The sequence below is a fragment of the Musa acuminata genome, chromosome BXJ1-11, assembly GCF_036884655.1.
Source record: "Musa acuminata AAA Group cultivar baxijiao chromosome BXJ1-11, Cavendish_Baxijiao_AAA, whole genome shotgun sequence".
Lineage (NCBI taxonomy): Eukaryota > Viridiplantae > Streptophyta > Magnoliopsida > Zingiberales > Musaceae > Musa > Musa acuminata.
In genome coordinates, this window is record NC_088337.1 from 19,577,174 (window position 1) to 19,592,340 (window position 15,167).

The 15,167-nt window shown below is 39.7% G+C and overlaps 1 protein-coding gene across 1 annotated transcript; it reads left to right on the top strand.

Moving 5' to 3' along the window:
• The first annotated feature begins 3,017 nt into the window (after positions 1–3,017).
• LOC135586801 (alpha/beta hydrolase domain-containing protein WAV2-like) lies at positions 3,018–14,525 on the top strand. The gene is made up of 8 exons (XM_065089937.1): positions 3,018–3,410; positions 5,128–5,163; positions 5,259–5,337; positions 5,465–5,519; positions 5,593–5,709; positions 10,930–11,094; positions 13,667–13,919; positions 14,189–14,525. Exons 1-8 carry the CDS (start codon positions 3,173–3,175, stop codon positions 14,206–14,208), a joined length of 963 nt encoding a protein of 320 aa, XP_064946009.1. The 5' UTR covers positions 3,018–3,172; the 3' UTR covers positions 14,209–14,525.
• Positions 14,526–15,167: the final 642 nt, after the last annotated feature.

The window sequence follows — 15,167 nt, forward strand, 5'->3', positions numbered from 1 at the left end:
AAAATCGTCGCTTCCATAATTTTATTATTATTATTTTTAAAATAACTTTAATTTTTTATATTTTAAAAAATTTAATTAGGAATATAAAAAATATGACCAAAATCGAACTAGAATCATCAATTCCTGATTTAAAAAAACTGAAACTATCGATTCCTTAACTAAAAATTCATGACTATATAAATGTATATATATATATATTAATTTCTTTGATGATAAAATTAAAATAAAAAAATTAGTACTAAAATATAAATTAATAAATAATTGACAAAAAAAATTTATATAGTTTAATTTCTTTAGCCTACGTCCACAAAAAAATTACTTACTACAATATAATAATAAATTTTAGGAAAGAGAATTCACTTCAGTTAATCCAAATTGAGTTCAAAACTCCTTTTATATTTTCTTACATAAAATCTAAACAAATTAAATTTTTAAAAATATACCAGAGAAAATTTTAGGAACACACATAGTAATTTTCTTCCAAATTTATACAAAAACATTTAGGAAAATAAGATGTTTATAGAATGATCAATCTTCAGTTTTTAATAATTTCTTTCCTTCTATCACAAATATTTTCATCTTATTCTCCAAGTACCTATTCTTCGAATAACATAAATTCAACTAAGGTTATATATATATATATATATATATATATATATAATATTCTATAACCTTTGATAATTGTATAATGAGGACTATAAAAGGAGGACATCTATAGGCATATTTTATATTTAGAACTCTCAAACTATTTGTATATTTTTATTTTCTATTTAGAACTAATTTGAATATCGGATGGAGCTTTCCCAATGTATCCTCGATGCAAACTTTGCAAGAACCATCCTGGTGGAAGTAGAAAGTCAAACTCCTCTAGTTTATATTATATTAATGGTACTGGTAAATTATTTTTTATTCTCTATATTATGAAAATAATATGATCTGTGATGTTACTATTTCTACTTCTACAAGTTCATAGTTTTACTCAATGTAGATAGTAGCATCTATCTTATGGCTTCGGCCTAAAATTCACCCTAAAGTAAATTTCATCTTAACTTCAAGCGTGAAGATGTTAGGAGAAACAGTCGGATCGACTCCATAGTATTAAGCTGACGATTGCTTCATTAATGGGTAAGCAACCAAGATCTTGATAAGCAGAAGAAAGAACATGGTTGCTTCGGTACATGTGGTGGCCACGCTTCTGCAGTGCATGTGACAGTCACTCTCCACGGCAAGTTGTAAAGGAGCTCACTTACAGTGTCACTCGATCTCAAAGGACGAGAGAGAGAGAGAGCTGGTGAGATCCGGGTTCTTTTCAAAGACAAACATATCTACACCTTCCTAAGAATGTAGAACTCAGTACCAACGACAGAAAAAGCTCTGTTACAAAGTCTAATCTCATACAACCAAATAGAGACAACTGAGATCCAAGTTCTATCCACAGCTAGCAGCATGTCTACAGCTACCCGAGGATGGTGGAACTCGGTACCAACTGCAAAAAAGCTCTGCTACAATGTTTCAACCTCAAACAATTAGAGAGAGACGACAGAGACCCATGTTCTTCTGTCCGCAGATAGCTTGAGATTGTAGGATTCAGTACCACCTGCAGAAAAAAGTTATCCAACAAAGCCCTTTCCCAGGTCCATCATGTTCTAGACCTACCTTAAAGGAAGTAGAACTCTGCACCAACCATCATTCATTCTGTTGATGTTGAATCTTCATCTAATTAGATTGCTGTCACAGTCTTTGTTGGAGTTCTTTTCAATCTCAGAAAATTTTACTTAATTAATTAATTAATTAGGATAGTTATAATGACCCACCCTTAATAAAAGGATATATTCTTTGCAACAATACCCTTCCAAAGCACCTTTTGATCATTTTTCCTAGACATTCTCAGTTCAAATATTTAAATATGAGTATAAATTCCACATTTTTTTTAATTTTTAAAAATCATATATAATTTTATCTTGCCATTCGGTTCACTAAAAAGGATTTATATTGAATCACTATTCACAAGACAAGATGGTTGATACCGGTTGAATTTTGAGACTAAAATTTTGATCAATTCCTATGAGATCTTGTTTTAAAACAATATTTATGTGCCTTTATTATTTTTTAAATTTTAAAATTTAATATTATTTATCTTAAATAATTTTTAATTTTCTTTGTCAAAATCACACCCACTATTACTCTCAAAAAGAATAAAAGAAAATGATGATGTAATGATGGTTTACTTATAATAATTCATTTTAACTTATATGAGAAAGATTACTGGTAAGAAAGTGTTAGCTAGTGCAATTGATAAACATCTTGACAATTTATCATAAAGTTTTAAGTTTAAATTTTATCTTTATCATTAATCTTTTAATATATATATATATATATATATATATATATATATTACTTGTAATAATTCATTTTAACTTCCACGTGAGAAGATCGAAGACAATTGGATAAGTAGTCTGAGACTAGAAATGTAGATCTTCAGAATCCGGCACCATGACAGTTTCTAAACCACTTAGAATGAAGACAAAGCATGATCTAGATGGAGCAGATGTTTTAGAGGCCATGACCCTCCTCCGTCAAGACTTTCAGTAGGAACGGGTGCGGATCACCTGTCTTGCTCGACGCAGAATTTGTCGTTCAATTCAACATCCAGTTGGAGAGACTCGACCTTTCCGGTGGGTCAATTCGTGGGCCCCGTCGGTTGCTTTTGTGAACCCAAGGAGGACCCTGTTTCCTGCGTCGTCCCAGACAGGTAAGCTCCATAGGAAAACGAGAGGGCATGACACCTCTTTCACTGACGTGGCGAAAGATTACTGGTAAGGAGGAGACAGGCGGGACCTCACTTGTCCTGAACGAGTCCAAACAACAGGAGACAGGAGTGGTCGAACCGTGTCGTTGCGTTGATGCATGAGGCCACCATTTGCTATGGAAGAATGACCCTGTTCCCTGCTACGCCTTAGCCAGGAGTAGTCGAACCGTTTCGTGGCGCAAGGTGAGAGGTCAAAAGAGAGGCTCGCATGTGCTTGCGACAGAGCATCTTTCCCGTCAAACCGGACGCCCCGCACGTGCGAGTTAATCTCGCTTTCGCTATCCCCAAGGACGGCGTCTCCGGACCTGGGACCTCGTTCCGTGTTGCCGGCCACCCGTTCGACGGAATTCCCCGGAAGCAACGATGGTTTCGTTCCTGAAGGCGCTGGTTTACGGGGCGGGGGGCGTGGCGGTGGTGGGGATGGTGGCGCTGGTGGCGTTCCAGGAGCGACTGGTGTACGTCCCGGTGGTCCCCGGACTCGCCCGCGCCTACCCCTTCACCCCGGCCCGACTCCGGCTTGACTACGAGGACGTCTTTCTCCGGGCCTCGGACGGCGTCCGCCTCCACGCCTGGTTCATCAAGCACTCCCCTCCGAAGCCAGGTGGGTGCCAGAACCTTCTTGATCTCTCTACAGATCTCTATCAGGATTCTTGCTGTTCTTTTCTCGGGACACCGGTGGATCCCCTTTTGAATTGCACGATTTCTCTTCAACAATGCTGAAATTTAATTTTTATCTTTGAGGAAACGAAAAAAAAAGGGGTTTTCTACTGTTCGGCGGACGGATCTAGATGTAGTAAGGTTCCTTGGAGGTGCCTGCTTCATTTCTTCTATTTTTCCTTGTGATCGCCGAGTCTCCTTGTGTGCTTGATCTTAACGAGGAGGAAAAAAGAGAAGAACTTTTATTAGTATTAGTCCCTTGCTTTCTTGTATGTCTTCGGTCATTTTCTTTTGTAGTTCAGCGTCTTGCAAGTTAAGATCAGGGTATCATACATGATGTTCTCGGGTTTAACCTATATTTAGGTTGTAATTATTCGTATAGTTTATGCTTTCTGTTAACTAATATCCGAATCTGGTGACGAACCGCCGTTCTTTCTCTCCATTCCAGTGTCCAACTATTGTTGACGAGGGCATGAAGCTTATTGCCTTCTTCAAATTTCCACAATACTTTTTGCTATATATTTGAATTGTGTCCCATCACTTCCATTATCTTGAGATGCAATGAATGACTTTCTTTCACATTACCGTTGCAGCTATGTTGATTTTTCGTAACAATGGTTGAATTATCTTATCAAAAACTTAATTTTTGTTTGTTGGTGTTAAAACAGTTAACATGATGAAGGAGAACATCAGTTGTTGTACCATGATAAACAATTAAAATGGTTTCATTTTAACATGTAACCTGATAAAGAGTTAACATGTTAGTTATGCAACTGGAGTAGCATAGATATGTAGGATTTCATTAATAATTGCCTGCTGTAAGAACATCAATTGTTGTACCATATATTGTTTTATGATAAATTAAAATGGTTTGTGCAATCACAACAACTTAATACAGGTATTGGTTTAAGAGAAAAAAGTTTGATAGTGGATGAAAATGAAGAACAAAGGAGTGGAATGGTGTGGAGATCGCCTCAGGAAGTATTTCAGGAAGCCTGAATGAAATTTATCTTGAGCATTGTGCATCAGCACTTGATTGAAGAATTTTACTTGAAATGGCTGGAGAAAGACCTGATATGCATCAAGAAGACAACAAAATATAAAGAACAACTAATTAGATATCAGAGATGTAGATATCGAAAGATTAATCCATTAGAGACTCCGCCATCTTATGCAGTGGTTGAGAAATTAGGTGTTATAGGTGAAGCTGCATGGGATAGTTATATGCACGAAGTTACGGTCTTTCTTTATTCTGACTAACTGGCCTCATAGTTCAAGAGTGAAATATTAATTTTTACGAGTTATGACTTATGATACAAACAAGTTTCATTTGATTGCAATTTTGACTTTTCCCTGGTAATGATTACTGGGATAGTATCTATGACCTACCTAGAATGATGGATAAGATTGCTGCTTTTTTGGCATAAGCTTAGTTGGATCCTCACTGTGTAAACTTCGCCTGCTATGGTGGAGGCACTGCAGTAACTTGTGCTCGAGCCCTATTCAGTATAGGTTTTTGTTTTGGCTTCATGAATAGGTTAATAACCTGTTGAATTTTTTTCCCTCAGCAGTTCAGTCAGTGTAACAAGAAGACATATATATTCTTTTGGCACTTCAATTACCTCTTCCCCTTTTGTGATTATCATATCCTTGTTCTGCAGGTCCAACGATACTCTTCTTCCAAGAAAATGCTGGCAGTATCCTGAAAATTTACATCTCTAGGAGGATATATCTTGTAATTCAGTTGTTGTTGGATTTTGCAATATTGGAGGCCTTAAACTCAGTTGCTTAGATATTGCTCACCGTCTTGAATTTGTCCGGATAATGATGCAGAGGCTGCAATGCAATGTATTCATGCTTTCTTACAGAGGGTATTCTTTTGCCCCATGATTTACTAGTGTCTTGATTGTTGCTATCTGAATTTTGGCAATTAATACAGCTTATGCCATTTATGTTTGTGTTTGTGTAACCATGAAAAATGTATGCATGATACAACAGGTATGGAGAAAGTGATGGTCACCCATCACAGCATGGCATTATCATGGATGCTCAGGTTTGTTGATGTGTGTTTTGTTTTCTCATGTTATTGGATTATTTATGATAACTGGAGTTTTATTTCTTATTAGGCAGCATTAAATCATCTAACACAGAGAAAAGATATTGACACATCAAGAATAGTTGTCTTTGGGAGATCTTTAGGAGGTGCAGTTGGAGCAGTGATTGTAAAAAATAATCCTGATAAGGTATATATTTAAAACCAGCTATTTGTTTCTGCAATCTATGTAGTTGTTGCTTTAGATGCTATAGTTGTAATATTGAATTGTAGTATCAAGTCATTGCTCTTCTTGAATGATTGTTCAACAATTACCATTTGTTGACTGTTATGCCTGAAATCTTCTCCTTTTTCTTTTTTGATGTCTAGTTTGCTTTTTTTGCTTGTATGAGTTTTAAATGCATAGAATATAAGGTAAGTTTCCTTGCTTGGAAATGTGTCCTTGCCTTGGTTGTATTGCTCATATAGCATCTGGATTTTGACATACTGTCACGAACTTAGCTGGTTTTGCCTAAGTCGTGCGGCACCCTTGCATGTCCGTCCGTAAAGGTCAGGTTCCCCAAAACCTCCTATGGTCCCTTAGGACTTGCAAAAGAGAAAATGGGTTAGAGAAAACGCCTCATTCGGGATTCACAAAAAATCATTTCAGGAAACACTTTATAACCAATGCAAATTACAAATAGACTTCATAAGTTCTGAACGGTCGCACAATAAAGGATCCAAAATAGTCCACTACAGACCGAAATCCCCACAAGTGCCTACATGACACAACCTTTGTTTGTAAGCTTAGGACGACCACCAAACACAACTAAAATGGGTCTGTTAAGGTTTCGACCATCCCTCTACATGTTGTACCGAGCATAAACAAACCAAGAGACACGGACATAAATGAGCATTACATTAAACACCTCGTTTACAGTTTTGTCCGTAACATTCTCCTCGACTTATTCCTTCAACGTCCTCGTCGAAGCCTTTGCCGACGTTGTAACTCCTCACCTTTGCTGAATCTTCAATCTTCTGCTCCAGCTACAATGCACCTCCTGGCTCCCAACTGTTCTCCGCCGCTGTTGTTGAGTGGTCGAACTTTTGATCCGTTATGCTGCTTCAACTCGCCAATAACTCTGACTCTAGTGTGGGGTTGGCTGAGTTGTGTTGATCCCTGTTGGTTCCTGCGGATCATTTAGATGAAGGAAAAGACCATCTTTACTATGTGCCAGTCTCTTAAATGCCTCATGCTGTTTGAACTGAGTGGATGCTTGTTAGAGTTTTAACAAGCATCGCCTCGCAAACTTTTGAAGTTTTTGGTCCTTTCTCCACAAAATTTGCCCATCGACTCTTCTTTCACTTAGTTATCATCGCATCACTTTCGCTTTTGATTGACATTCTATTTAGAAATGAAGCGAATAATCTACTCTCAGTAGCACTGATCACAATTGGTGAGGATTTGACAACTATTGTCTTCCATTTGATTTCTTCGAAGGGTCTTTGAACATGTGTAAAGCCCCTCTACTGGATAGATAAGAGAATTGGGGTACTCAGTTTCACCCATTCTCTTAAGAGTTAAGAAGACAATGGTTACTTGATTTCGCCCGCCTCCTCGAGGGTTGTACTGGCCTTCGCCTACTCTTTGCTCACACTTCTGAAGTACTTGAAGTGTTTGCACTCCTTACGTTTAGTTAGTTACTGTGATTCACCTTCTCTAATGCCATTGAACTTCTGAAATGCAAGAAGTTTTCACCCCAACTTAGAGTAAGTCTCTGATAGCTTTGGTCACCTCTGAGATTATAATGTCTTCTCCATCAACCCAGCCGTCTACTCCACTGAGTATTAAAGGTACAACACTGCGTACTGCCTGCTTCGTTCGTTGGTCGTACACTCTTGCATCGACCCGAAGTCCTCCACTTTTAGCTATCTTGACGAGAAGCTCGTTGACACCGATCTTACGAAGTTCCCTGGCCTCTGCCCTTCAGCCTTATCTTGGTACTTAGAGTTTGCCTTTGCATTCTCCACCTCCTCGGCCCCTTTCACGACCAAGCCTCTCCCCCCATAAGAGCAAGGGGTCGATGACTTCACGAAAGTCCCGTCTCTGTGATACCATGGCGCTGCCATGCCCATGGCCCTACTATCCGTCGCCTCACATCTGCATCCCTTTCTTCGCGATCGGTAGATCTGTCTTTGTGGCACTCCTCCGAGTCCACCTCCATTCTAACCGATCCTTGGTTTTGGGTAGCTAAGTCTCTCTGGACTCGTCGTCACTTCTTCGCCCCTTTTGACCCCCTGCTTCAATACCTCTGTGTTCTCCAAGCAGTTCCCCTTGGTCGATGGAAAGACAGACTGTAACTCCCATGCATGGCCTCTGCCATCATGTTGCAGGGTTTGCATCAATTCTGTTTTCCTTTGCTTCCTTGGTAGCAACGTTCGCTTACTCGGCCTTGTCCTCTGACTTGTCGAGCTCTCTTAAGCGAATATGGGCTTTGAAGTAGTCCAACTCTCCAGTCGCTCGATCATACCTCTGTATGATCAAGTCCCTCCCATGGGACTCATTGGTACTTCCATTTGAACTTTTCCCTCAGTGGTACACAGCCCCTATATGCTGATGACCAAGGCTTTCATCTGATGCAAAATTCGATGCACGCACGGAAGACCCGTCTTTGTGGTACCATGGCTTTCACTCCTTGAATTCATAGCCCGTCTTGCCGTCATATTGTTCACCGAAGTGGAGCTCCTAGTAGCTCCCGATTATACCTTTGTATGATATAGTCTCTCACGGGACTAGATTCGTGTGTATCGCATTGCCACGAACTGTTCCACCACGATTCGCTGCACCATGTCACTTTCTGGTGACATCTCCATTGCATTCTGATACTTGTGGGATGAATTCGGATTGTGATCCCTTAATGTGTGGCCTCTGCCAACATATCGCAGGGCCTCTTCCACCTTCGATTGTGTTCGCTCCTTTGGCAATCGACCTACGTCCATCTGCTCTCAGGTCACACTCAGACGAAGCACAGCTCTAGGACAGTTCGTCACCTAGTAGCTCTCGAAGTCCACCGACTTCGTTGAAATTGGTGCACCATTGTCTGGATCCTAGGCCCTTGTCCCTACCAGCATAATCTTCGTTGCACACCGTTTCCTTCATAGCAACTTGATTGGCAGCACCGTGGCATATTCTTCAAGAGTACCCACCTCCGTGTCCTCTTGCCCCGTGCCAAGGCCTTCTGAACCCAACTTCGCTTTCGCAAGTTGAGTCGCCTTAGTTTCTCTGTCAAATTGTTTCTTCGAGGAAAGGTACATGTGCCTCGAAGCTTACTTTGTCTTTAGCACCATGCAGGATGAGCCCGCTCCATCAGAATGAGGGACCCATGAAACGACATGATCCTGCTCTTGCCTCTACAAGAGTTCATGTCCTTGACCTATATCAAGGAAAGCTCTGTGCCTCCGCTCCATGTTCTATCTTCTATGCCGGCTCCCTTCATGCGGCTTGGGTACTTCGCCAAGTTACACCCAAGTTGCTTTGCTCCTCGATTTGCATTGAGTTGATGGTGGCCCTCGCGCCCACCATTCCATGAGTCAGTCCTTTGTTGAGTCCGATCTCTATATCGACTCTAAGTGTACCTTCATCTTGTGTTGCCTTGGGTCGCTCCCTCATTTAATCTCGCAATGCAGTCCCTAATGTATTATCTCAAGCGAGATCATGCGACGACTCCTCGTCTCTCGTTCAGTCCGTTGATTTTTGTGAAGTTATTTTGAGGTACTCCTCAACATGTGCGGTCCGTTGCACATGGTTCTCCCTCTGGAGAGCCGGGACTTATCCCTCCTGGATATCTGTCCTGTTGGAGCAACTTTTCTCTCCGCTTCCTTCTCTCAGAAAGTTTCGGAGACCACCATCCCCTTGGACTACTCCGTCTTGCTGAACAAATTGTGTATTATTCTGTCTCTCACAAACGTACTTGCTAGATTGTGACTCCACGTCAATACAGCCCCTGCTGCACCCCTCAAGGCCTAGTAACATGCTGAACTCGCTGCACACTTCAGCCTCCTATGGACGTATCCTTCTAATGCTGAAGAGAAAGTTTCAATGCTCCATGGTGCCGAGTTTCGGTCGCCTTGGGATGGCCACAAACACTCCATCGTTCGCATACAAGCCTGTGCATGAGTATTGAATTTTTCGAGTTAGCAATTTCCCTCACCTCTGTGAGCTTTGCACAACTCTTTCAGTCGCTGAACAACCCATTCCACCTTACATGGTTTCATCCTTTACCAAGCGCCTTGCTTGCCTTGAGCACCATCAAATATGGTTGCCAACGTTGAGCCGTAGCTCAAACTCAGCCATCCCAACCTTTGTGCGCTATGCATTCTTCCCAGCTTACTTGTCCTCGTGGTGTCTCTTGCGCGAAGGGTTGACCATTCCTCTAAATGCCAATCTCAGATGCCCGCTCCTCTGAGCGACTCCTTTTTCCTACATCTCCATGCCCGCTTTCCCCCAAACGGTGGCGCGTGCTAGCTGCCCTCAACGCAGCCCCGCTAGGTCCCCTACGTTTGTATGCCAAGTGTTTTTATGAGTGCTTGTCTCGCTCTGATACCATCTGTCACGGACTTAGCTGGTTTTGCCTAAGTTGTGCGGCACCCTTGCGTGTCCGTCTGCAAAGGTCAACATCCCCGAAACCTCGTATTGTCCCTTAGGACCTACAAAAGAGAAAACGGATTAGAGAAAGTGCCTCACTCAGGATCCACAAGCAATCATTTCAGGAAACACTTTATAACCAATTCAAATTACAAACAGACTTCACAAGCTCTGAACGGTTGCACAACAAATAATCCAAAATGGTCCACTACAGATCGAAATCCCCATAAGTGTCCACATGACACAACTTTTATTTGCAAGCCTAGGACGACCACCAAACCCAACTAAAATGGGACTGTTAAGCCTTCGACTGTCCCTCTACATGCTGTGCCGAGCATGAACAAACCAAGAGACACAGACATACATGAGCATTACATTAAACACCCCGTTTACAGTTTTGTCCGTGATAATACGCAGGCGAATTTTAACACTAATAGTCCTGTTTTTCTTTTGAACCTTTATCTAATAACAAAGGATTTGCAAGACCAACTTTTGTTGATCATTGAGAAAAAAAAAGAAGATTATTAATGGTGTATCCTGTAGTATTTGACTAGATTGATGACTTATTCAACATTTTTTTTTGTTATCGTTTCTGTAAAGTTTAGAGTGGTTTTACACTAAATGAATGCCTTAATACCACATTAAGATGCCTTTTAGCTCTTCATTGCCTGCACATGGTCTGTAAATTTTTTTTTTTTGTGAACATATTCTGATGGAATTTATTGGTAGTTTTGCAAATTGTATGCTTTCGACTATAATGGTCTGAATATTTAATGCTCGTTCCAGGTTTCTTCTCTTCTATTGGAGAATACTTTCACGTCTATCTTGGACATGGCTGGCATTATGTTTCCTTTCCTAAGATGGTTTATTGGCGGCAGTGGGTCAAAAGGTCCAAAGATTCTCAATTGTATTGTACGCTCACCGTGGAGAACCATTGATATCATCGGCAAGGTAAGTATCCATATCCATGGGAAACTCTGCTGAGCTAGGTCATGGATCTTGTTTTAAACTGTCACTTTCTCTGGGAGTGTTTATAGTAGATTAAGCATTCAGAAATTCCATTCATATTGCAAACTAGTTAACATCTTATATCAGCTTGAACTGATTAACTTTTCTTTCCATATGAAAATGTAAATTGCTATATGCATAAAAACAGCAATAAGAATTTTTCTTAATATCTGGGATGTTAATTTAATTTATATGTAACTTGCTTTTTGTGATATGTCCTTAGAGTTAGTAATCATAATTTCTTAATTCCTGGAATGTTAATTTAGTTTGAATATAACTCGCTTTTTGTGATGTCTTAGTTGATCATAACAGATTTTTTCTTTTGTTTCTTTAAAATTGTAGTGTATCAATATGTTAGAATATAACGTTTCATTCTTCAAAACTGGTTTAGATTGAAGCAGATAAAGAAGCTGAGAAAGTGCAGATTTTAGCAACAGGAAATCAGTCATATGGAAGAATTATATCCATTTCATTTTTCATAAAAGAAAAAGTACCATTTGGAAGATAAGAACCAAGTGTTACTTCTTGTAACCCTTCAGATGCAATGCAAGTAATATTGCAAGGGTCTTGATACACTAATTTACCCATTTCAATTTGGTATATTCACCACATTATCTCCTTATGTGGAATCAATTAGCTGATAGAAACTGCTTCATCTTGTGCCGACCATAATTTGGGAGCTATGTTGTGAAATAATTGAATGTTTCTAATGGAGTAATAGTAAATCTAAACTCAAGTGGACCAGTTTTTCAATGCAACTCTTTAATCACTATTTGACAGCCATGATATCATACAGTTTAGAAGTGTCGTGTATATTACTTATTGCGAGATATGAACCTGTGAAGTTTGGCTGCATTGATATCCATATCGACATGTTCATGTGTTAATAAGATGTAATCAATTGGAAAGGATTGAGATTATCTGTGTTGGAAATAACACTGCCATTATCTCATGATTTGTATTTTACTGGTTATTTGTAATAAGTTACCATTTGAGTTCACATGATTTGCAACAGCATGCAGCTCCAAGGACACTAGATTAAGAACAGAGCCATAACAAACTAGTCTTTATTGAACTTTGTTAATATTAGCAAAAATTTTCTTTTGCCATTAGAAAGAGAGTAATATGAGCTTTTTATGACTCTTAATAAAACAATCATTGATTAAATCTCAATCTTGTACTAATACTTGCTAGTGGCCAGACCTATATGGTACTAGCTAGTATGGTTCACATTTCAACCTTTGATATGGGCGGTGTCAATTCTAGAGAGAGGTTGGGAAGGAGTGAAAAAATAGGAGGAGGCGGTGGAAAAGAAGGGGAAGAACGGTAGGAGGCATTGAAGTAGTTGGAAACACAGTAGGAAGGAGGCAGCTGCCATGATGCCACAGGTTGGAGGATGAGGAGGAGGAGGAGAGCGAGAGTGCTCAAGATAAAGAGAGAGAGAGAGAGAGAGAGAGAGAGAGAGAGAGAGAGAGAGAGAGAACAAGGGAAAAAAGGAAAAAAAAAAAAAACAAAGAAAGTTGTGACGAGAGAATAAGGAAAAAAAAGGGGAAAAAATGAAGAAAGTTGTAACAACTGTTGGACATTAGGAAAAAGGTACTGGCAGTGGATGGTGATCTTATCATCTGGTACAGTATGGTACCTGTCTAGTAAACCTGGCCTGGTGAGCTTACTGAATAGTACAACACATATCAAACTGAACCAGATGAAATCTTCTGATCCATGTCCCATTTGACTGTTGGATTGGTAAATCCAGCCATGATCAGCAATCAAGGCTTTATTTTTCTATATAAGACCGTGATCAGCATCTCAGCGAGCAGATGAATAGGAAGGTGTTAGGGAAGAGATGAGAACAGAAATACAGGAAGAAATAACTAACCTAAACAAAACTCATCATTTGAAGGATAATCTTATTAACATGCATACAATCAGACTGATGCTTACAGAGGTTACTCAAGGCCTAAGCTAACTTAAAGAAAAAATCAAATTCTAATCTAATCCAAAACGTATTACAAATAGGTAAGAATCATAGCCTAAGGACTAATCTTAATAGAAATTGTCCTAATTAAAAAACTGCACAATAAGACACCTTCGCGAGATTGTCCCGGACAATGAATCTCAACATATTTATGACAACTCAATAATTGGATGAATATCTACCTGAGTAAAGGAAAAATTGAGCTGAACACAATTTGATATAATCTTAGACTTAAACAGACTGAACTAGCAAGACTTGGCTGCGAGTTGTCCTGCATCATGACACCAGTGTTCAACATCTCTCAGATCAAATTTATGGGACCTCCTGAACATGAACCATCCTTCTCAATCAGGAACCTGGTGATCATCTATAACAATTCCAGAGCTCTCCATAGTTTCCATCACCTTCAAGAAAGAGTTTCGTCTTTGGATCATATATTTTCATGTTTAAAAATTGGACTTCTATTTTTTACCTAGGTGCTTGTTTTAATACATGGCTCTTGCAGAATTTACTTACTTGTTCTGTTCTGTGATGCAGATTAAGCGGCCGATTCTATTTCTATCTGGCTTGCAAGATGAGTTGGTTCCCCCTTCACACATGCAGATGCTGTATTCTAAAACTGTAGAAAATAATTGGGATTGCAGATTTGTAGAATTTCCAAATGGCATGCATATGGATACATGGTTCTCTGGTGGAGATAGATACTGGAGAACAATCCAGTTGTTTTTGGATCAGTATGTTCCTGAGATAAAGGAGGGCAACTTGAACTGCCAAGTTGATGATGACAAGGGTAATCCATCTGATTAGATCTTTTGCAGCTGTGTGATCTGAAGCTGACAAATTTGATGAACTTTGATATCATGTAGATAATGCTTTTGAAGTATATACATGCATGTTCCGTCACATTGGTCCTCTGCATAGTGGTTGACTCTTGGTGATTACTGAAAATTATTGCGGGCATGGAACTAGTTATATTGTTGCTTTTGTATCGTTAGATTTTGTCTTGAAGTAGTTCTCTTCTCTTGCTTCTTCATGACATATGGTTCCATGCCCTCATAGATGGTGATGCAGCAGGATGATGGGCCATGTTTGCTGTTGAAAAGCTCGTCAAACACTCGAATAGTGTCCCAGATGCTCCAGCAATTTTATTCTCTAATGGGACCATCAATCAGGTTCATTATTCAGTTCACCCCGGCAATTTAACTAATTCTTCCTGTAATTGCCCAGAAGGTGCCGAATTTTGTCTCTGATCTTGTCTCTTAAACCTTCACAATATTGACACATATTGTTACATGAAATGGTGCTGAAATTTTGATTTTTGCCGAGATAAACATTATACTTGTATTTTTGAACACAATCATCGGAAAGTATAAGTTTTTCTTTTGGATTCAACATATGAATTTTGTAATTGGAAGAAGATGATTGTTTGTTGTTCTTGCTAGGGATTTAAATAGGTGTTCGAGTACTCGCCTAGGTGCTCAGGTGAGGCAAGGAGAGGCTCGAGCGCCTCAGGCCTGACCAAGCGATGCGCTTTAGTGAAGCATCGCATGAGCGCTTGCTTGAACCCAACCGGATACCTCGGGTGAGCACTTGGTTCAAACAAAGTAACCTTGTGTGTGACCTCAATCCATAAACCTTAGCCTAGCTATTGCCTTCGTCGTCGATGCTTCCTTTGTTAGGATCGAAATCGACACTAAGAGGGGGGGGAGTTAGTGCTTTCGTAAAACTTACATCGTAATGAGTGTAGTAAGAGTAAGAAATCAGTTTGCAATGTAAATAAAAAGCGTAAAATAAATGCAAACAAGATTTTATAGTGGTTCGGTCGTCTCGACGTACGTCGACTCTCGATTCCTCTTTACTTGAGGCCACTAGCTTTCACTACCGATCTTCTTTCCAATGGGCGAAGATCAACTACCCTTATAACTCTTTCTCCTTTTCACAAGCTCACGAGAGAACCTTTACACCTCTCTCTTTTAGACCTCATTCATCCCTTAAAAAGCTTCTAACTCTAGGAGGAAGAGACTCACTAACTTTAAAG